We start from the raw sequence: 21459 nt of genomic DNA on the forward strand, positions 1-21459 counted from the left end.
TGATAATGCACACTGTTTTTTATGCAGGTTTAATCCCTGATATCTATTTAAAGCAGGGGTGGGGAACTTTACTTTTTGTGGAGGGCTGCATCCCCTCAGGGGTTAATTTGTAAGGGGCTGCATGCCAGCTGGTGGGCAGAGTTTGAGCTGCTGATTGGCAAAGACATACCTTTTTTTGATGAACTAATCCCAAATAACAGATCGCCCTGCTTCAAATTTACTTCAGATTAGAATTCCCAGTCCTATTCAGGTCTATGCAGATAAGCTCTACAGGGTTGGAAAAGGTTACAGTAAAATAAGCATACAGAGGATTACGATTTTTTTCTCCAATACAACTGACCATACAGCTACTGTGGGGGTGAGGAATCCTTTCTGACTTTAATGTGCTACACACAGAGACACCTACCAACTTGTTCTCAGATAGATGGGGCACTATTTCTTTCCCCCCAAAGTCTTGCAACCAAGAAAACAAAGTTCAAAAAGCAAACATTGATTTATTTCTATTCAATAAAATACAGTGATACCTCGGGTTAAGTACTTAATTCGTTCAGGAGGTCCGTTCTTAACCTGAAACTGTTCTTAACCTGAAGCACCACTTTAGCTAATGGGGCCTCCTGCTGCTGCCCTGCCGCCAGAGCACGATTTCTGTTCTCATCCTGAAGCAAAGTTCTTAACCCAAGGTACTATTTTTGGGTTAGCGGAGTCTGTAACCTGAAGCGTATGTAACCCGAGGTACCACTGTACTGCCCTTTCCAGTTGTTCTGAATTACATAGAAAGGAGCAATTGCACAGGAAGGAACTCTGACAGGATGTGAGAGTGGGGCAGCTTCAGGAGACACTGGGGCTAAATAAAATGAGGCCTAAATAACTTGTGGCCCCTGAGAAGCAGGGTTCTCACCTGTGATGTAAAAGCATCAGGTAGGAAGTGATGGTGCAGACCCTTCTCTAAGCCCCTGAAGAGCCACTTCCAATTGGAGTCAGCAGTACTAAGCTGGATAGATCAATGGTAGCTTCCTGTTCCTATGGTTATTCAGCAAACATGTGACCAAGTAGCAAATTCCATCCTGTCTGTGTCTGCCTCTCTGTCCACTATAGTTACGTAACTGGTTCTTATACAGGGAGAGAGATCTGAAAGTAGCCCTCTGAGATAACAAATGCTGGTGGCTTTGTTTTCCAAGAATTGAAGAAACCAGACTTTTCAGGTTTTTCTGCTGTCGTGATCACCACCACTCACAACTTGGATCCCTCTAAGGCAGCATTCCCTAACCTGGTGCCATGCTGGCTGCAGCTGATGGGAGTTGTAGTCCAAAACATCTGGAGGGCACAGGTTGGGGAATGTTGCTCTAAGGGGAGCAGAGTGAGTTGTATATGGTTGGAGGGGGTTCTTTTCAGGCAATTTGCAGAGCTAAACCTGCTTAACTCAACAGTAGAAGGATGTTTACTTCCAGGCCATTCTGTAGGTACTCCTTTTTACAAACAGATTTGTTGGGGAAAGGGCTGAAGTTGTTGTTTTTATATTTAAAAAAGAGGGGCATCAAGTTTCCTGAGGTTTCTAGGAAAATGTCTGTAATGTGTCTTTGCAAAGTTTCCACACACAAAAATGTATATAAAAGAAGATGGATCAGATACTTAATGTTCCATGATTTTAAATTAATGCTTCTTGGAAGTGTCCTGATTGCATTTATGCTGCAATACCATACTAAATAATTTCACATTAAGCTTAAGTTAAACTCGGTTAACTCTGGTTTTCTAAAGCAAGGTCAGCAAAATATTGAATTTATTTCAAAGGAATTGCATATAACACAAGACTTTTTTGTGTTAATTGGCACTGTCTGTTCTACAGGCATATTGATGTTTTTATATATTTATTTGGCTTCCTCAACTGTGGCACATTGTCCTCTGGGTTATGCACCTTTACAGTCCAATCCTATACAAGCGTACTCAGAAGTAAGCCCACAGAATTTCATGGGATTCCCAGGAAAGCATGAATAGAATCGCAGCCTTAATCAGTGGGAAGGTGCTGGGTGAATGAGCTTTCTTTGGGGCAGTAGTATGGCTGCAAATAGAGTTGGACCTTAGGGTCTCTCCTTACGCTTTGAGCAATGGCCCTCTCTATTCTGTGTAGCAGAATGCTGGGACCACAGTGAACTGCACAGCACAAAGCTTTGGAAAAACAACAGCATCAAAATGAGGGCACCAGGCTGTGCTGAGAGCAGTATTCTGTAAACAGTCGCATCTGCATTGCAGTCTTGCTTAGCCCCAGTTAAAGCAGCAGCACAGCCCAAAGTAGGCTGGCAGATAAGTAGCACCTGCAAAAGGAAAGAGCAACTTCTTCTAGAAAGTCAACAATAGACTCAAAGCACCACTTGATGAGCTTTCGATGTTACTTAATCAGCCAGGACAAATGAAAGGTGATCCTATTATTTCAAGATGAGCATAGCGATGCAAAGCACTGCTTTATGTTGGTCCCAAGTGGCAGATGTAATGCAGCTGTGTCAGACTTATTGGACAGCACTTCTCCCGATTCTGCCTGAGACACTGTAACTTATACATGCTAGTGAATGAACTTTAACTAAGGCTGCAGTCCCAACTCCAATTACCTTGAATTCAAGGGGGAATCTGAGCAGAAACAGTTTGGCTCATGCTGTAAATTTAGCAAGTCTCTTACCTGGATTCCATAGCTGTCTTTGGCCCTAGCACACCCATTGATTTTGTTGGTTACATTACTATTGCACTTCCTTCTTATGCTCAGTAACTAAGGCTACGGCCCTATACAACTTACACAGCAGCAAGCCTCACTAAACTTAGACTCATAGAATTGTAGAGTGGGAAGGGACCTGGAGGATCATCTAGTCCAGGGGTCAGCAAACCTTTTCAGCAGGGGGCTGGCCCACTGTCCCTCAGAACTTGTGGGAGTCCAGACTATATTTTGGGGGGGAAATAATGAATTAATTCCTATGCCCCACAAATAAACCAGAGATGCATTTTAAATAAAAGCACATATTCTACTCATGCAAAAACATGCTGATTCCTGGACCGTCTGCGGGCCAGATTGAGAAGGAGATTGGGCCGCATCCAGCCCCCAGGCCTTAGTTTGTCTACTCATGATCTAGTCCAACCCCCTGCAATGCAGAAATATGCAGCTGTCCCATACAAGGATCGAACCTGCAACCTTGGCGTTATGAGCACTATGCTGTAACCAAACCGTTAAATGATTTCCTTCTGAGTGCACAGGATTACTTAGGACAGTATGTCCCTGAATCCCTCCTCTTTGTCCTCACAAAGAGGTTGCACCTAGGGGTTGGTTTGGTTGGCCCTCACCAAAGGCCCAGGCCCAAGGAGGGCACAAAAAACGAACCTCTCCACTCGGCTTAGAGTGGCTAGAAGCCAGCCTGCCCATCCACACACTGCCTGGACTGCCCTTCTGCTGCTCTGGTCATCTGGACAAGGTTTTCAGACTCCCCCATGTGCCACGGTGGGGGAATCCAGTCACTGGTATGGGCCATAGCAACAGCTCTGTGGGGCCTCCTTCTCAGTTGGCCAACAGTGCTACTAGAAGTGTGAGTGGACTCAGAGGGGAGAAAAAGGGAGAGAGTAATAAGAGTTGCCAGAGGAGGAAAAGGAAAGGAAAGGAAAGGCAGAAGGAGGAAGAATGGAAAGCAGTGAGTGGAAGGAAGGAGGAAGGCTGGGAGGCAGGTAGACAGACTGATAGAGGAGGAGGAAAGGCAGAGCAGAGCAGACCCAATCTTGACTAAGACCAGACCATGTCATTACAGAGGAGGCAGGTTTAGTCGTTGTCTGAGGACTATCCCTGCCTCCGGGTGTGGTCCTGACCGGAAGGATACTAGAATCAGCAAGGGATACCCACATGACCTGAAGGTGCTGCTGTGCAATGCCAGGTCAATGATTCATAAGACCACTGCCATCCATGACTTGATCATGGATGGAGGACTTGACCTGGCATGTGTAACAGAGACTTGGTTGGATGAAGCAGATGGGCCTGTCCTTGCCGCCGCTTGTCCACCAGGTTTCTCTTACACACAGCAACCCAGGTCATGTGGGCGGGGAGGGGGAGTTGCAGTGATCTTTAGGAAGTCATTAGTTTGCACCAGGTGTCCTATTGGGAAGACCCAGTTTTCCGAGTGCATGTTCTGGAAGTTGGGCAATAGGGGCAGTACAGGATTCCTTTTGGTGTACCGACCTCCTTGCTGTACTAAGGATTCCCTGCCCGAGCTGCTTCAGGTTGTGGCAGATGTTCTCCTGGAGACACCTAGCTTGGTTGTCCTAGGGGATTTTAACATCCATGCCGACACGACCTTACAAGGGGCCGCTCAGGACTTTGTGGAAAGCATGGCCTCCATGGGGCTGTCCCTGAATAAGTCTGGCCCAACCCATAGCCGCGGACATGCCTTGGACCTGGTGTTTACCTCTATGGATGTTGGTGATCTGACACTAAGTAAAAGCGAAACGAAAGAAGTGCCATGGTCAGATCACTTCCTGGTGCAACTGGACTTCTCTGCGACCCATCCCCTCTGCAGGGAGGTGGGACCGATTTGGATGGTCCGCCCCCACCACTTAATGGATCCAAATGGTTTCTAGAGAGTGGTAGGGGATGCTTTATCCCATGTTGATGGCCTTTCAGCAGATTCCCTGGTGGCCCACTGGAATGTGGAGTTAACCAGGGCTATTGACTGTTTGGCTCCGAAGTGCCCTCTCCAATTGCATGGAGCCCGGACAGCCCCATGGTTTTCCACGGATCTGAGGGCAATGAAACAATCGTTGAGACGGCTAGAGCACCGGTGGCGGATAACTCATTCCGAATCTGACTAGACACAGGTTAGAGCTCAATGTCGAGCCTACCAAGTGGCAATAGCGACAGCGAAGAAGACCTTCTTCGCCGCCTCTATTGCATCTGCAGAAAACAGCAGCAGGAGACTTTTTCAGGTGGTTCACAATTTAGCGGAACCACCTGCGACATCGGGCCCTAGTACGGGCCTCATGATCTCCTGCAATGATTTTGCAAAGTTTTTTGCAGATAAAATCGCTCAGATTCGGGAAGAAGTAGACTCCACCGTGGGAGCAGGGCCAGGGCGGGAGAGTGCTAGAGTCCTGTCTAGTCAAGTTGAGTGGGATCAATTCCAATCTGTTACCTCCGAGGATGTGGACAGGCTGCTTGGACGAGTGAAGCCAACCACCTGTCTCCTGGATCCTTGCCCATCCTGGCTTATAAAAGCTAGCCGGGAGGGACTGGGCGATGGGCTTCGTGGGGTGGTGAATGCTTCCCTCCGTGAGGGAGCCTTCCCAGACCCGCTGAAAGAGGCGGTTATTAAACTGCTTCTTAAAAAAAATCTTTAGATGCGGCCACGATGGCCAATTATCGCCCAGTCTCAAATCTTCCATTCTTGGGCAAGGTGGTCGAGCGAGTGGTTGCTGAACAACTCCAGGCACGCCTGGAAGGAGCGGACCATTTGGATCCCTTCCAGTTGGGATTCAGGCCTCATCATGGGACTGAAACTGCCTTGGTCACACTGGTTGATGATCTCCGGCGGGCTAGGGACAAAGGTGAGAGCTGTTTCCTAGTTCTGCTGGATCTCTCAGCGGCGTTTGATACCATCGACCATAACATCCTTCTGGACCGTCTTGAGGGGCTGGGAGCTGGGAGCACTGTCATACAGTGGTTCCGCTCCTTCCTCCTGGGCTGTGTTCAGAAAGTGGTGGTGGGGGATGAGTGTTCAGACCCCTGGGCTCTCACTTGTGGGGTGCCTCAGGGTTCTGTCCTCTCCCCCATGCTTTTCAACATTTACATGCAGCCACTGGGAGAGATCATCAGGAGGTTTGGGCTGGGTGTTCATCAGTATGCGGATGATACCCAGCTCTACCTCTCTTTTAAATCAGAACCAGTGAAGGCAGTGAAGGTCCTGTGTGAGTGTCTGGAGGCGGTTGGAGGATGGATGGTGGCTAACAGATTGAGGTTGAATCCTGACAAGACAGAAGTACTATTTTTGGGGACAAGAGGCGGGCAGGTGTGGAGGATTCCCTGGTCCTGAATGGGGTAACTGTGCCCCTGAAGGACCAGGTGCGCAGCCTGGGAGTCATTTTGGACTCACAGCTGTCCATGGAGGCACAGGTCAAATCTGTATCCAGGGCAGCTGTTTACCAGCTCCATCTGGTACGTAGGGTGAGACCCTATCTGCCTGCGGACTGGCTCGCCAGAGTGGTGCATGCTCTGGTTATCCCCCACTTGGACTACTGCAATGAGCTCTACGTGGGGCTACCTTTGAAGGTGACCCAGAAACTACAACTAGACTGGTGACTGGGAGCAGCCGCTGAGACCATATAACACCGGTCTTGAAAGATCTACATTGGCTCCCAGTATGTTTCCGAGCACAATTCAAAGTGTTGGTGCTGACCTTTAAAGCCCTAAACGGCCTCGGTCCAGTATATCTGAAGGAGCGTCTCCTCCCCCATCGTTCTGCCCGGACACTGAGGTCCAGCTCCGAGGGCCTTCTGGCGGTTCCCTCACTGCGAGAGGCCAAGTTACAGGGAACCAGGCAGAGGGCCTTCTCGGTAGTGGCGCCCCCCTGTGGAACGCCCTCCCACCAGGTGTCAAAGCGATAAACAACTACCTGACATTCAGAAGACATCTGAAGGCAGCCCTGTTCAGGGAAGTTTTTAATATGTGACATTTTAGTGTATTTTTCATCTTTGTTGGAAGCCGCCCAGAGTGGCTGGGGAAACCCAGCCAGATGGGCGGGGTACAAATAATAAATTATTATTATTATTATTATTGACGGCTGTGGACTTTAGGCTCTCAAATTTCAGCGGTGCCCTGTGTGGTACTAAAATTCGGTGCCCCTGTCTCTCACGCTCCATTCTACAGCATTGTTACAGTGCCCCCTGCAGCGTAGCGCCCAGTGGTGCTGAACCAGTTGTACTGCCCTAAAACCACCTCTGCATGGAAGTGACTGGCAGAGTGCGAAAGGCAGCAAGAAGGAAACTTTTAGGGTATCTGGTCCTTGGTCTCCGATACATCTCATTGCCATGGGTGCAAGTGATGCCGTAGGGTGCCGATACAGCTCATTGCCAAGGGCACAAGAGCTGAGGTACACCTCTGTCCCTGTAACAGCCTTGAAGGCACGTTCAGCTAAGAATCAGTGCCTTGTCCAAGTTCCCCTGGCGGAGTGGCGATTTGAACCTGGGTCTCAGCCCAACATCTAACCACCACCAGAGCAGATGCTCTATATAGCCAGAAGAAAGATCATTTGCAGTATTTCCCAAGGAAGATAGGGTAGGCAGGCAGGTGTGGCGTTGGCTGGGTTTGAATGGCATTGGTTTCAGCTCCACATAGAGCAGGTTCCTGCAGCAATCTTGCGCTACTGTCCGACTGAGAGATCACCCTGTCACCTCTCCCGCCTTCGTCATGCAAGGCGGGGCGGGGCGGGGCAAGGACGGTCGTGGGCAGCGGCCAGGGGTGGGCGGGGCCTCGCCGCCTGCACCTGTCCGCGGGGCGCCCGGAGCCCCGCCCTTTCTCCCTGGCTCCTCCGCAACGCGGTGGCCGGCCGGCCGGGCTGGGCTGTGTTTGCGCGCCGCGCCTGGGCGGGGGAAGCGAGTCCCCAGCCGCCGGGAAGGAGGATGGCCTGCCTGCTGGACTCGCAGCCCGTGGCCCGCTTCCAGCGCTACTGCGGGCTCTTCCCGGCCTCCGAGGGAGGGGCGGAGCAGGCCGGCAAGGTGGGGAACGGCAGCCCCCTCCACCTGCCCGCGAGGGACGTCGCCAATGGGCGCAGCAGTCCGGCCAAGCAGCGCGCCCATCCTCCGGCCCCCGGCGCCGCCAGCAACGGCTGGAAGGTAAGAAAGTTACAAAGGGAGAGGAAGGGGTTAATTGAAACAGCGGCGGGGAGGGGGAGAGGGAAAGGTAGCGGGGCTCAAGTTGTAGCCTCTGACCCAGAAGCGCGTCCTAGAGACAGATAAGGAGCTTGGCACGTTGGACGGAGGAAATGGCACCTCCTGGAATGCAGGTGAGTTGCGAGAGCGCGCGGAATGCTTGCTATCCCGAGGAAATGGACTCGTCTCAGTCTTGCGCAGGTTTCCCCTGTCCGGGTCTCTCGCCCCACGATCTTGCTCCTTTCTCCCCTCTTTTTCTCGCGGAGGCAGATGGATTTCCTGTTGTTCAAGTGCGGAAGGTTAAAGGAAGGAGGAAAGGAGGGGAAGAGGAAAGAACTGCAGCCCCCGTTCCTTGGCTCAGCAATAATTGAGTTGCAAGTATAGGACATCAAGGATAGAAGATATTGTGCAGGACGCTTTTCATTTCAAGCCGAGCACTGCAGCCTTCGACCTCGGTTGTGCTGAGCTCGTGTTGACGTGGCAGAGCACAGGTATGGAAGGCAGACTGCAATATCACGGAACGACATTGTTGCAGAAGAATTTGGCAGTGTTATACCTACCTGACTTAACATCTAGCAAATTTCCTAGGCTGCTTTATTTTTCAGGTTAATTTTAAATGAAAGCAAATTGGGTGATTATAGGATAACCGCCCCCCCCCAAAGGACTAGTGGGTGATGAGATACTTGCTTCAGAATTTGTGAATGAGTTGACACTTTCCAAAAAGTTGCTGATGTGCATTCATTTAAAATAAAGTACAAAATCATGGTCTAGTGTGACAGAATTGAACTTGACCTTAGATAGGTAGGGTGATGTCATTTTCAGTGAGAAACTAGGTGAAGAATTGGACTCCACCCTTCAATAAAACTGAAAATGTGAACATTGTATTGCTTCCTGCTCCCAGAACTGATTAACTTCTATGATGTCAGAAGAAAATTATAATAAACCTCAGATATTGTGACATCATAAACCTATTGGCTTGGATCAAAAGATGTTAACTTAAAAGGAATTCCTCCAATTTAGCCCTTACCCCAGATTGTTTAAAGGTTCTGTGGATCCCAAAGCAATAGTTTTTGGGGGGATCGCAGGTGGTTATAGGGAAGAGTAAAGAATGGGAAACTTTCCTATTGTACAGTTCCTTAAGTAACCTTCGTATCCTAGCCATTGATTTCCTTTGTACCACCAGACTGGAATGATTCTGTACTAACACAAGCAGGAACTTGATAAGGTAATGTTGGCTTACTCTTTGAAACTGTAACGCTTCCCTTGAGCACGGCAAGACTGCTTAAGTGTTAAGAGATCTTCCCCCCTCACAATACTATGTCATAGAATTCCATGGAGACCATTGTGCACAAACAGAAACAATACTACTCTGTGATAATAGCTATTATGATGTGCCCAAACTGAACTCTGTTGAAAAGAGACACAAACTAATTAATTCTGATTGTGTGGGCACTGATGCACCAAGATTCAAGTGTGTTACCTGCGTAGCACTGCTAAAGAGGGTGTATGTGTGACTTTTATGAAATACTTCACTATTCAGGTGGACCTAGTAATATCTGACCAGTTCAATTTGTTTATCCTCTTGTCTCAAAAGGCTGGAGGTCTCTGAGCAGGGATCTATCACGTAAATGTTCCAAAAGTCTCTTCCCTTTGTATTCTGTCCTCCCATGCTCAATTTATTATCTTATTTGTTTCCAGCTTATTGCTTCTGCACTTTACAGTGCAGTCCTACATACATGTTTCCTTGGAATCAAGTCCTATTATGATCCAAGCACTTATTCCCAGAAAAGTGCTTCTAGGGCTGCAGCTTTAATTTTTCTTTCTTGTGCTATTGTTGTTCCTTCTTAGGAACACAGGAACTTGTCTCATGCCAAGTGCAGCTCTTCAGTGTCCTAGCGAGCAACATTCTGAGCCCTATCTAGATATATATATATATATATATTTATTTATTTATTTATTTATAATAAACCAACTACTCAACCAACTACTTTCCTCCTGAAATGAGTTCATTTTCCTCCCCCCCTCCCTTCTTTTGTTCCATAGCTTTCCCATTTTTTCCTTTCAGATCCTCTCCAATCCAAGCAAGCCGGTCTTTATTCTGATGTGAAAACCCCTTGCGTCAATAGTTATAGTCGCAACTGTCATACTATTTCTCTTTGTATACCTTTTGAATGTAAGAAGTAATGTAATCTAGTTGCACTGTAATGCTTTACTTATCTGATGTTTGAAGAAGATTAATATGTCTCTGTGCCCGCTGCTGAATTAGCTTTAATGAATGGCTCCAATGGTCATCTCCTAGCAAAATGCCAAACTATGGTATTTTCCTATTTCACACATAATGGCAAACTATGATTTGCCACAAAAAACTAACTATGGGAGAGCACAACAGGGACGGGACGGGGAAAGCACAGTAGTAACAGCAACTCAGCTGTTATTGGAAGTGACTTGTTTGTTTAAATGTATATTCACTCTGAGGGAGGAAATATGAGTTTTCAAGTTAGGCTTTGATGAGATTCTTGCATAATATTTATCCCCCTGTTCCTAGATTGGAATTTTCTTGATATGTTTAATGAATGATTTTGGCTATATGACCTACAGCCGGGTTTCCCTGCCTCTGGCTATTTTTTGGACTACAGTTCCCATCTTCCCTGACCACTGTTCCTGCTAGCTGAGGACAATGGGAGCTGTAGCCCCAAAACAGCTGGAGACCCAAGTTTGGGAAACCCTTGTCTGCAGCCAGGATGGGGACTCTATGGCCCTTCAGATGGCAGTGGTCTGCAACTCTCATCCTTGACCATGTCAGCTGGGGCTTAGGAGAGTTAGCATTCAACAACACTGGGAGGGTTAAAGGTTCTTCATTCACGCTCTAGTGGGATAAATGAGCTTTTTCATATTCAGAATAATGGGAACAATAAAAAAACTTCTTTCCACCTTAAAGATCTCCATTGCCTTGCTCTTTCCTACCATTCCACTTACTCTGTCCTTCACATGTGCTTTTTAAATATATAACACACATACTATATGCTGGTGTGCAGATTTTGTTTCTCCCCCACCCATTCTCCAAGATGCTTTCCCTCCCTCCTTCCCTCAATCAACACATTAGCTTAGATCTATGCAGAGCAGCTCCAAAGAGCAAATTTCTAACACAGGTATGGAGAACCTTTGGCCCTCCAGGTGTTGTTGAGCTGCATCTCCCATCAGCCCCAGCAAGCATGGCCAGTGGCCAGGGATGATGGTAACTGTACATCTGGAGGGCCAATGGTTCCCCATGAAAAAGATGGGGAGTCACTTAATTTCTCTTTTAGGAAAGCCAGGCACTCACATCTGAATGCTGCGGTTCATGGAGAAAGTTTGGGCCCTGTCAAAAGGAGGTGGGGAATAATTCTACCCTTCCTTCCTCTGGTGTGGCAAGTAGCTGATTGGAAGAATCCAATTCTGTTTCTTCTCCATGCCTGGTTCATTTCTGGTGCTGTGCTTTGGGTTTGGACAATTGACTTCAGGAATGATGATTCAACTCTCTCCCTTTTGAGGTTATAATTAGATAGATACAATTATGGATAGACGCATGAAAGTGATGGTGTCTGCCACTGCTGCATCTAGTTTGGCCCCCATAAAGGTAGTTCTCCACTTAAAATCTAGCAAGATCTTGTATAGGGTCTGCTTATGTTATGTGAAACTGACGTTGCCTTGTAGTTGTCTTAAGACCCTAGCTGCCACTTTTACATGATTTCAAAATCATTAAATCTGCAAGGTATGCTAAAATCCTACTTGCCTTCACCTCTGCACCATTTGGTAACTGCACAGCAGAGCTAATATATTTCAAATCCTGGAGGCCATAATATCTGAAAGACTCTTAATTTTGGATTGCATTGCCTTCTGCATTTTACAGAGCAATATTAATTTGGCACACAAATTATAGTTAATTTAAAAAATAAGCCTGACTAAGTAGAGTCAGGATTGGCTATTGTGCATTGTGTGGGTCTGATTATGAGTAACACTCAAATTCTAATCCCAAATCTGAAAACACCTATTTACTTGCCTTCGGCAACTCATTTTTCTACATAAAGTAGGGGTGATGGCTACATTAGAGTAGTGGAGCTTAATTTATTAATGTTGTACAACCCTTTGAAGATACAAAGCTCTAAATGAATGCTGAGGATTAGTATTGTCGAATCATGTTCCTCAGTTGGGTATTAAACTATAGAAACTCAATACAATATTGCAATTCTTATGCTGGTGAAAGGTAAGGAGGAAGAGCAGGTTTGAAGTTTTATGGCAGTATGTTTATTGCTGAAAGCAGAACAGGTAGGGGTATTTGTGTAGAAATGCATGTGTTCATGAAGAAAAAATCTGGTTTACAACCACACGTTATAATCTTCTGCTTTAGATGAAGGCTGAGCCAGATCTGATAAACTGATGCAGCAGAATTTTGTGGCACACAGACTTTCCTGAATGGGAGGCATTTTTGAATGCTCCGTGGTGACAAATAGTCCATGTGCATTGAAAACTAGCATGTCTTTTGAAAATTATTCTTGAAATTACTGTCCCTCCCACATCTGGAGCTGAGCTCAACTGAATGCTGTTTGTAACTAGATCATGTGTTTAATACTTCATAAGGGAAATTTAATAATTTAAGACACTTGCATCCTTCAGTAAAGTATAACCATTGTTAGATTGCAATGGGAGTCTCACAAAGAATTTAGATTTAAACATCCATATAGCATCTCTGGAAAAATATAGGGATGGTGAGTTTAGACGTGTCTGCTGCCTAGAACCTGAACAGAGCCTTGAATGCACACATTTTTCATTCTTGTGGGAGACTTGTGCCATTGAGAGTGCCTACAGTCCTGTTTTCACATCACTTTTCAAGGGAACAGGTTGTGAAATATACCAGGGAACGGTCCCATCTACACTGCCACAGCCTCTTAGGAAGAAGGACAATCGATTCACAATTGTTGTAATATCCAGTGACAGCTGGAGGGAAGCTTGCAAGTTGCAGGTATCTAGATGCAGCCCTGGGTACAGTGTGTGGCTCTTTGCCCATCAGAGATTTAAGCTTCTCTCAAAGTCTTGTTGTAGCGGGTCCAGGATAATGTTACAAGATAACTCATGTGCATCACAATAGGAGAGCATTCCCAACATGCTTCTTGGAGTAACAAAACAGAAAGGCTTAATTGCTGCCAATGATGGCAAGGTGCTTATATCTGGAGGCTATTCACAGAAGTCTTAAAAAACTTGTTGCCAACACAGCTGCCCTGCTCTTTAGCTGTTTTCCCTTCACCTTTATCTTAACCACACACAACTCCTCTTGTCCCTAGGTTCTGTGGGATTTCCCCACAGCCTATTGTTTTTCATCTCTCTCCTTTTTTGCACCGCTTCTCATCCTCCCATATTTTCCATCTGTCCTTTCATCATGTCATACTTCTGTATCCAGGTCGTCTCTGACCATTGTTGAGCTTCCTGCCCAATGTTCTTTGTAAACTGCTTAGAGGCGTTTTATGCTAGTAAGTGGTGTGCATTTTTTAAAAATGTACACTTCGTTTTTTATTTATTGCAGTATTTCATCCTGCCCTTTCTGCAAGCAACCTAGGATGGTCTACTGTACATAATTTCCCACATTTTGCCCTCAAAATGTTCTTACCCTGGTAGGTAGAGAGATGAGGGAGAAATTCACTTTGCTTTTAAAGGCAAACCAACCCAATTTTCACCAACAATACATGAACCAACTGTTTGCAAGCAATGCATGAACCAAAGCGCAGACATCTTTCAAAATTTGCACTACTCTGAATTTTGCAGTGCAGTGTTCCCATCAAGCAGTGTGTTCAAAAATACATATTCCACGCTAAAGTGTGCATGAAAACAACATTCAAAAATGCATTGTATTGGGGGAAATTGCCTTGCAAAAATGTTCATATCAGGCTAAACTGCATTAAAAAATGTTTATTTTGAGAAATTCACACTTAAATGCTGATGAATTTTCAAGAAGGCTTTAAAAAATCACAAACTGATGTGAAAATGTAAAGAACTGAACTTAAGAATGGAAAACAGAGAAACTAAGAGAGATCAAAATTGTCCGTTTCACCTATTCCTAGTGGTAGACTTTGCTGAGAGAAGAGTGCATTAAAGTCACGCACTGAGCTTTGTGGCTGAATGAGATTTGAACAGCCACCAAACCAGACTGGCTGGCAGTTTGCTGCTCCCAGGGCCCTGTTTCCATTTAACTTTATACTTCCTGCCTGCATCCTTCCTCCATGGAAAGCTGCCTTTATACTGAATCAGACCATTGGTCCATCTAGCTCAGTATTGTCTACACTGACTGCTAGTGGCTCTCCAGGATTTCAGGCAGGGATCTATCCCAGTCCTACCTCCAGTGCTTGGAGTTATTGGAGTATACAGTCATGGTGGCTGAGACTGATGGGAGTTGTGCTTCAAAATCTCTGGAAGACACATGGTTAGCGGACGCTGCTTCAGACCATCGTACAGAAAGAGAGACCTTACGAAATAAGCTGCTGTCGCTACTCATTTTGTTGTTGTTGTTCAGGCTGCTTACCCAGTCTGACCTCAGAGTTCAGTTCAGATGAATTTACCACTGGTGAAGTCGTGCCCCAAAAGCGTCTTCAGTCTATTTGCTTATTCCATTTCGTTGTTTGAAATAACTTGTTGTGTAAATATTATGTTGCGTAAATGAACACTGTGATGAAGTGGTGCTGTTGCCTGGAATGAAAAGGAAGTATTAAAAATGGAGTTGCCTTGAAGGAAATTACTCTGAAAATCAAGCAGGAAGAAAATATCATTAACGCCAATTAAGTTATGTGGTTCAAACTTCCCCACACGATGCATTTCATAACTATGAATTTGTTTGGTTTCTGGCTGGACAGCTTCTCTCCCCCCCCCCCCATTTTCATCAGATTTGCATAGCTTGTTTACTTAAATAAAATTGAGGCAACCCATCCATGAGGCAAGGAGAGGTGACTGCCTCAGGTGGAAGGATTCACAGGAGCAGCAAATATGGCCTTCAAGGAATGCATCTCTTGCTGCCACTCTTGTGGTGGCAGCTATGGCTGTGGCATGCTCCTTGGAGACTAGCTCTGTCTCCTCCCTTTCAACACCTTCCCACAATGATGACTTTACCTGGTGGCTTCTTGGTGAATAGGAGGCTCTACTGGTCTCATCCCACCCTTTGGGAGGAAATGGTGGGGGCTCTTGGGCTCTGCACCCCCTGGGTGTGATTCAGAGTGGGCCCCTTCCCACGATGGCCTTTGGTTCCCACTTCAACCATTGGGTAAGGTTGATTTGAGTGCCCTCTGCTCTCAGTGTAGATCTTTATTCCCCCCCTTCCATGTTCCTGACATAAATCTTCACTCACACCTTCTTCCTTGATGGGGAAGTCACCATTTTGTGGTTCCTATCTGATGTCATTCTTATCTTGGCCTATATAATGTTTATGTTTGTTTGTTTGTTATTGTTTTATATTATCCTCAGCAGGATAAGTGTTTCATTAATTGTTGATGGCTATATTCGAAAGCTGGGACGCGGCTGGCGCTGTGGGTTAAACCACAGAGCCTAGGACTTGCCGATCAGAAGGTCGGCGGTTCGAATCCCCGTGACGGGGTGAGCTCCCATTGCTCGGTCCCTGCTCCTGCCAACCTAGCAGTTCGAAAGCACGTCAAAGTGCAAGTAGATAAATAGGAACCACTCTGGTAGAAAGGTAAACAGTGTTTCCGTGCGCTGCTCTGGTTTGCCAGAAGCGGCTTAGTCATGCTGGCCACATGACCCAGAAGCTGTACTCCGGCTTCCTTGGCCAATAAAGCGAGATGAGCGCCGCAACCCCAGAGTCGGCCACGACTGGACCTAATGGTCCTTTACCTTTTATATTGATTTTAAAATCTTGTATCCTGGAGTCTTTTGTCCGGTGACAAATAGATCTAGTGACAATGAAAAATGAAAAGCATCACATCTAGCTTGGCCTTGAGAACCCAAGAACTGGCTTCCTGTCTTGGGCCAGAATTCCATCTAATCCGTTTTCCGGTTTTCAAAAGTGCCTGGCCATGTGCCCTGCAAAACTTGCAAGTAATGCTAGTTTTTGTACTGGCAACTTTGCCCCTCTTTATAGTGCCTTAGGGAAGCAAGGATGTCAGTGAGCAAATGCTCAGTCTGCTGTCTCAGTCACTGAGAGTAAGATGTCTGCATCTGCCTTTGCAACTATCCATGCCACCTTAGAAAGGTGTCCCTCGTCTTTTGAGAGCAGTTGGCTGTTTGGGAAGGCATATGCCTAAGTGGAGATTTTCCTTTTGTTTTCTAACCAACAGCTGCCCCCCCCGCCCCCCCCCCCCCCCCCCAATACGAGAAGCAAAGGAAAACTTAAAGGAAATGCTGTATCCTGTCCTCTGCCCCCACTGCCTGCACACATCAACACTCACATAAGAACTTCGTTGATTTGTGGGTGTTAATGGTATTCTCAGACTAGAAAAACTCTTTTCTGTTGAGAAGATAAATACTGGTTGCATGTGTCTTGTCCAGGGAAGAAGATTTTCATTGTGTGCCATTCACTGCGATATAGTAACATTTAGATAATATTGCAAACAAAATGAAATGAAGACTGAGGTTTTAAATAATCAGCCCTATAGGTTTTTGTTCTGATCACAGGGACAGATTGAATTATGGTGTCTAGGTTCTCCTCTTGTTATGTATTCAGAACAATACCTTATCATCATGGTATCTTGTACAACATGGATTTGATTCATTATTTGCTTATTATTTAGTTGGTTTTAGCTTAGGAGCAAATAAAAAGCAGGCTGTTACTTCTTGAGCTACGTTAGGCTTTTAAATTTTCTGAGCTACGTTAGGCTTTTAAATTTTTTTGTGTATTACCAGCTTTGTTTGTTTTACATGATGTAATAGATTAATGTGGGTTAAAAGACACTTTTAACAAATTAAATTTTTTAAAAAGGCCAGTTAGGCAGGAAGTGCATTGCACCCATGTGTTAAAACATGAGGACCCAAATGTCACCTGCAAAGAGAACATTTGAATAACAAATTAGTTTCTGGAGGGCTGTTAGAGTGGTGAAGTAACATTGGTTTCTCTTCAGCAAAATGTATTAACCTTCACAAAACAATTTTTCTTAGGACTGTTCACAAGAATACGTTGTAAAGAATTATTTCTACTACTACCTGTTCAGGATTTGTGCTGCAATGGGTCAAGAGGTTTTCTACATCACATTCCTCCCATTCAGTTACTGGAGCATTAACCCCTATGTTGCCAGAAGGCTAATACTTATGTGGTCTGTAAGTATTGCTCGGATTATTACTACTGTATATATGTGCAAGTTGTAACATTATCAGCTGTTTTTTCTCTAGTTTTCTGGTTCCCAATCAAGCTGTATAACTTTTGACATTTCTAGCCACGAAAGATCTGGGGACACCCTAAAGGCTAACAGATTTAAAGCTTTCTTGGACTAGACTCTACTTCATCTTGCATCTAAAGGGAATGGATTCTAGTCAATGAAAATGCCTCAAACCATAATAAAACTGGTTGGTCTTTAAGATACCACAATACCTGCTTTGGTTTTGACTGCAACATAATAGCATGTCCACCACTCTGTAAACAGAAAGGATGAAAGTGTGCCTCCTGAAAAGGTAACTTTAAAAAGCAGTACTTATTATATAGGTTGAGCTTGATTAATATGAAATTTTAATTTTTGTATTAAATTCATTTTTAAAAAAGTTTCGCCTGAAGTTCAAAGTTCTTGTCCCCAGTTTGGAATGTACAAGTGTCACACTTTACACAACTGGTATTGCATCCAGTTGGTGGTTGATTCCTAGCATGTGTTCATACTGTTTTGGGATACACCAGGATAAAAATTTAGCAAACATAACTGCCTGCTCTTGCAGTATTTGAAAATCTGTGTGTGTGTGTGTGTGTGTGTGTGTTTGGGGGGGGCTGTACAGTTGTGGCAGAAATCCTTAAGTTCAACATTGTTTGGTATCAAGAAGTGCAAAATTAGGGACGGGGGTGGTGCTGTGGGTTGCCGATCAGAAGGTCGACGGTTCAAATCCCCGCAACAGGGTGAGCTCCCGTTGCTCGGTCCCAGCTCTTGCCAACCTAGCAGTTTGAAAGCATGTCAAAGTGCAAGTAGATAAATAGGTACCGCTCCGGTGGGAAGGTAAACGGCATTTCCGTGCCCTGCTCTGGTTTGCCAGAAGTGGCTTAGTCATGCTGGCCACATGACGAAAGATCTGGGGACATCCTAAAGACTAACAGATTTAAAGCTTTCTTGGACTAGACTCTACTTCATCTTGCATCTAAAGGGAATGGATTCTAGTCAATGAAAATGCCTCAAACCATAATAAAACTGGTTGGTCTTTAAGATACCACAATACCTGCTTTGGTACGCCGGCTCCCTCGGCCAATAAAGCGAGATGAGCGCCGCAACCCCAGAGTCGGTCACGACTGGACCGACTGGTCAGGGGTCCCCTTTACCTTTACCTTTAGTGCAAAATCAGCCAGTGGCACTTATTTCACTGATTTTTTAATCAGCTCTATATGACAGGCCATTCCATAATTTTAATAAATTGCTTTGAAGCCGTAAAAAAGAAACATGGCACCAACCAATCCAAAGCTTTCAACCCCGACCCAAAGATTCCATTGTGAAGTTGATGCAAGAATCTGTACAGGCATTCTTGCGCCAGCACTGAATAGCCTTTTGACAAAAGGTAGAGCTTGCCTTCATTGATATTCAGCCCCCGACAGTGTGTGTCCAATGTCTCTGCAGGAGATGGTTGGTTGGTGAGCGCTGCTGAAGGCGACAGCCCTAGTCACCAACTGAACTTTGCACACACACCTGATAGACACCTGGGCAGATAAATTGTGTGCATTGGCAGCCTCTTTTGTGCTGTGTTGAAGCCAGCAGGGAATACTTGGCAAGGATTCCTGTTTCTGGGCCCAGACCTCCCTCACTGAATCGGGGCAATAAAACACTCAGTTACAGAACTCCCGAGCCATTTTATTGCTTCAGTTTTCACATGGGTTAATGCTTGTTGCAAATTTATACATCTCTGAAATGCTCTCCACACTCCGTGTTCTAAAGACAAATAAACAAACCCACCTTACCATGTAAAAATGGAGATCATATGATCCTCCCATGCAGCTGTACCCACCTCAGTGACAGACAGTGTAAACTGGCCTTCATATGCTGTAGCTGAACTGAACCTGGCAAACCTTGCTTTTTAAGTTGAAGTATTCATGTCAGTTGGTTGCACTGGCTCTCCCTCATCGATGATTTTAGACTTGCTAGCTTTTCAGGAGTTTTAGGTCCAGGCTTTCTGGAGGACTGTATTCACCCATACACACCTGCCTGGCCTCTGAGATCTTTGGGTGAGGCCCTTCTCTCAGTCCCACCACCTTCATAGGCGAGCTTGGTGGGGATGCGGGAAGCAAAGACAATTTTATTCCAAAAGGCCTTTGGGAACTGTTTTTTAAGAAAGGAAGGAAGGAAGGAAGGAAGGAAATAGCTTTGCTGTGCTGTACTGTTTTTGGTATCTATATTTTAAAAGGTTTAAGTTCTGTTAGATTTTAATTACTTTTCAGCTATTATCTTTTTATGTTTTTAGCCTTTTGTATTTTATCTGTGTTGTTTCAATTTGTGTAAGCCGCCTTGAGTCTTGCTCTGGGGGGGGGGGAGATGGGATATCAATAAATGTTATTGTCATTGATGTTATCAGAACTGGACACTGAACAGTTTGGGATAACCGACCGAAACAGTGACCGAAACAGACAGTGAGCTTTGCCCCACACTCTGTATTCATTCTCCAAAATCCACATTCATGCCCCTATTTTGAAGCTGCTTAATAATATAATTCTTGACATAAACTTAAAACTTTATGCAGCTGTGTGTAGTAGTGACCTCTGCTGGAGCCTGCTGGGTGTTACTAAGAAAGACCAAACTGATGCATGGAGTCTGTTCTCCCTCTCCCTTGTAGTTCAGGTGCTTTTTGGAAAATCTCAAACAGAAAAGATGAAGGGGAGAGACCAATACGTTCCATTTTTTTTATTATTATTATTATTTTTGAGTAAAATGCATTACTTTAGGCAATATCTCTGGGTCCAAAGGAGAGTGTCTCCCTGCTAGAAATAGACATCGTTTTCATTCTCTGCATTCTGGAGATAATATATAGATATCTTCAATAGTTTTCCCCAAGGCTGGGTGCATTAGAATGGTCATTCTTTTGTTAACTCACAGGCAAGCCAGTTGCTTAATTTGCATGATAAAAAGCATGTAGAGTTGTGGCTCAGTGGTAGAGAATCTCCTTTGCATTCAGAAAGTTCCAGGTTCAATTCCCTGCATCTCCACATGGCATTGGGAGAGAATCCAGAGTGAAACCCTGGAGATCTGCTGCCAGGCTGTGTGGACAATACCAAGCTAGGAGAATTGATGGTCTAACTTGGTTTATGGCAGCTTTCTAGGTTTCTAATTGGGGGGGGGCATTTTTAGGCTTGTTAGTATATCACAGCGTTTAAGTACTGGGAATGATGCAGTAGCCACTTCCATCTGAAAATTACTGTATATTTCTGCTAGAATTAACACACACCCAAAGTGAATGTATAGGTAACTTGTATTTAACAATGTTCCACGCTTCCTGGTATTGGGAGATGTTGCTGCTGCACTCCTGCATGCTCCTCAGATAATGCCATTTGACATTCCAGAGAAAAAACTATGAAGTCTGCCACTTGGGGAGACAAACCTAAAAAGTATTTTGGTATGTACCTGCTTTCTCACACCAGCCCTGACATCCTCTGCTTCAGGAATGTCTTGAAAACCTCAATTTCATAAGGACATGAGAAGAGCCTGATAGATCAGGCCAACAGCCCAACTAGTCAGGATCCTGAACTCACGGTAGCCAACCAGATGCCTGTGGGAATCATGCAAGCAAGGTGTGAGCCCCAGATCCCTCTCCCCTCCTGCAGTTTCTAGCAAAAAGGAATTCAGAAGCATTACTGCCTCCCATGGCTAAGAGTCATTGATAGCCTTCTCCTCCATGAATTTGTTTACTCCCCCTTTAAAGCTCTCCAAGCTGGTGGCCATTGCGGCTTCCTTCCTGTGGGAGTGAGTTTCATTGTTTGCGAAGAAGTACCGTACTTTTTGCTCTATAAGACTCACTTTTTCCCTCCTAAAAAGTAAGGGGAAATGTGTGTGTGTCTTATGGAGCGAATGCAGGCTGCACAGCTATCATAGAAGCCAGAACAGCAAGAGGGATTGCTGCTTTCACTGCACTGAGATTCAGATTTTTCTTCTTGTTGTTTTCCTCCTCCAAAAACTAGGCACGTCTTGTGGTCTGGTGCGTCTTATAGAGCGAAAAATGCGGTACTTCCTTTTATCTGTCTTAAATCTCCCAACATTCACAAGTTCCAGTGTTATGGGAGGGGGGAGACATTTCTCTGTGAACTTCCTCTATGCCGTGCATCATTTTATCAACTCCTATTGTGTCACTACTCACCTTGTCTCTAAACTGAGAAGTCCCAAATGCTGCAAGCTTTCCTCATAGGGAAGTTGCTTCATCAGCTTTCATCAGCTTCTTCCA

The 21459-nt window shown here is 45.3% G+C and overlaps 1 protein-coding gene across 1 annotated transcript in view; it reads left to right on the plus strand.

Moving 5' to 3' along the window:
• The first annotated feature begins 7535 nt into the window (after nt 1-7535).
• Nucleotides 7536-21459, plus strand: part of SGPP2 (sphingosine-1-phosphate phosphatase 2) — a 31426-nt gene continuing 17502 nt past the window's right edge. The window contains exons 1-2 of the mRNA XM_079975911.1: nt 7536-7845; nt 17008-17166. Coding sequence (XP_079832037.1) covers nt 7633-7845; nt 17008-17166 — 372 coding nt within the window. The 5' untranslated portion in view covers nt 7536-7632. The remainder of the gene's footprint in view (nt 7846-17007; nt 17167-21459) is intronic.

Source organism: Podarcis cretensis (genome assembly GCF_951804945.1).
Source record: "Podarcis cretensis genome assembly, chromosome: 5".
Taxonomy (NCBI): Eukaryota; Metazoa; Chordata; class Lepidosauria; order Squamata; family Lacertidae; genus Podarcis; species Podarcis cretensis.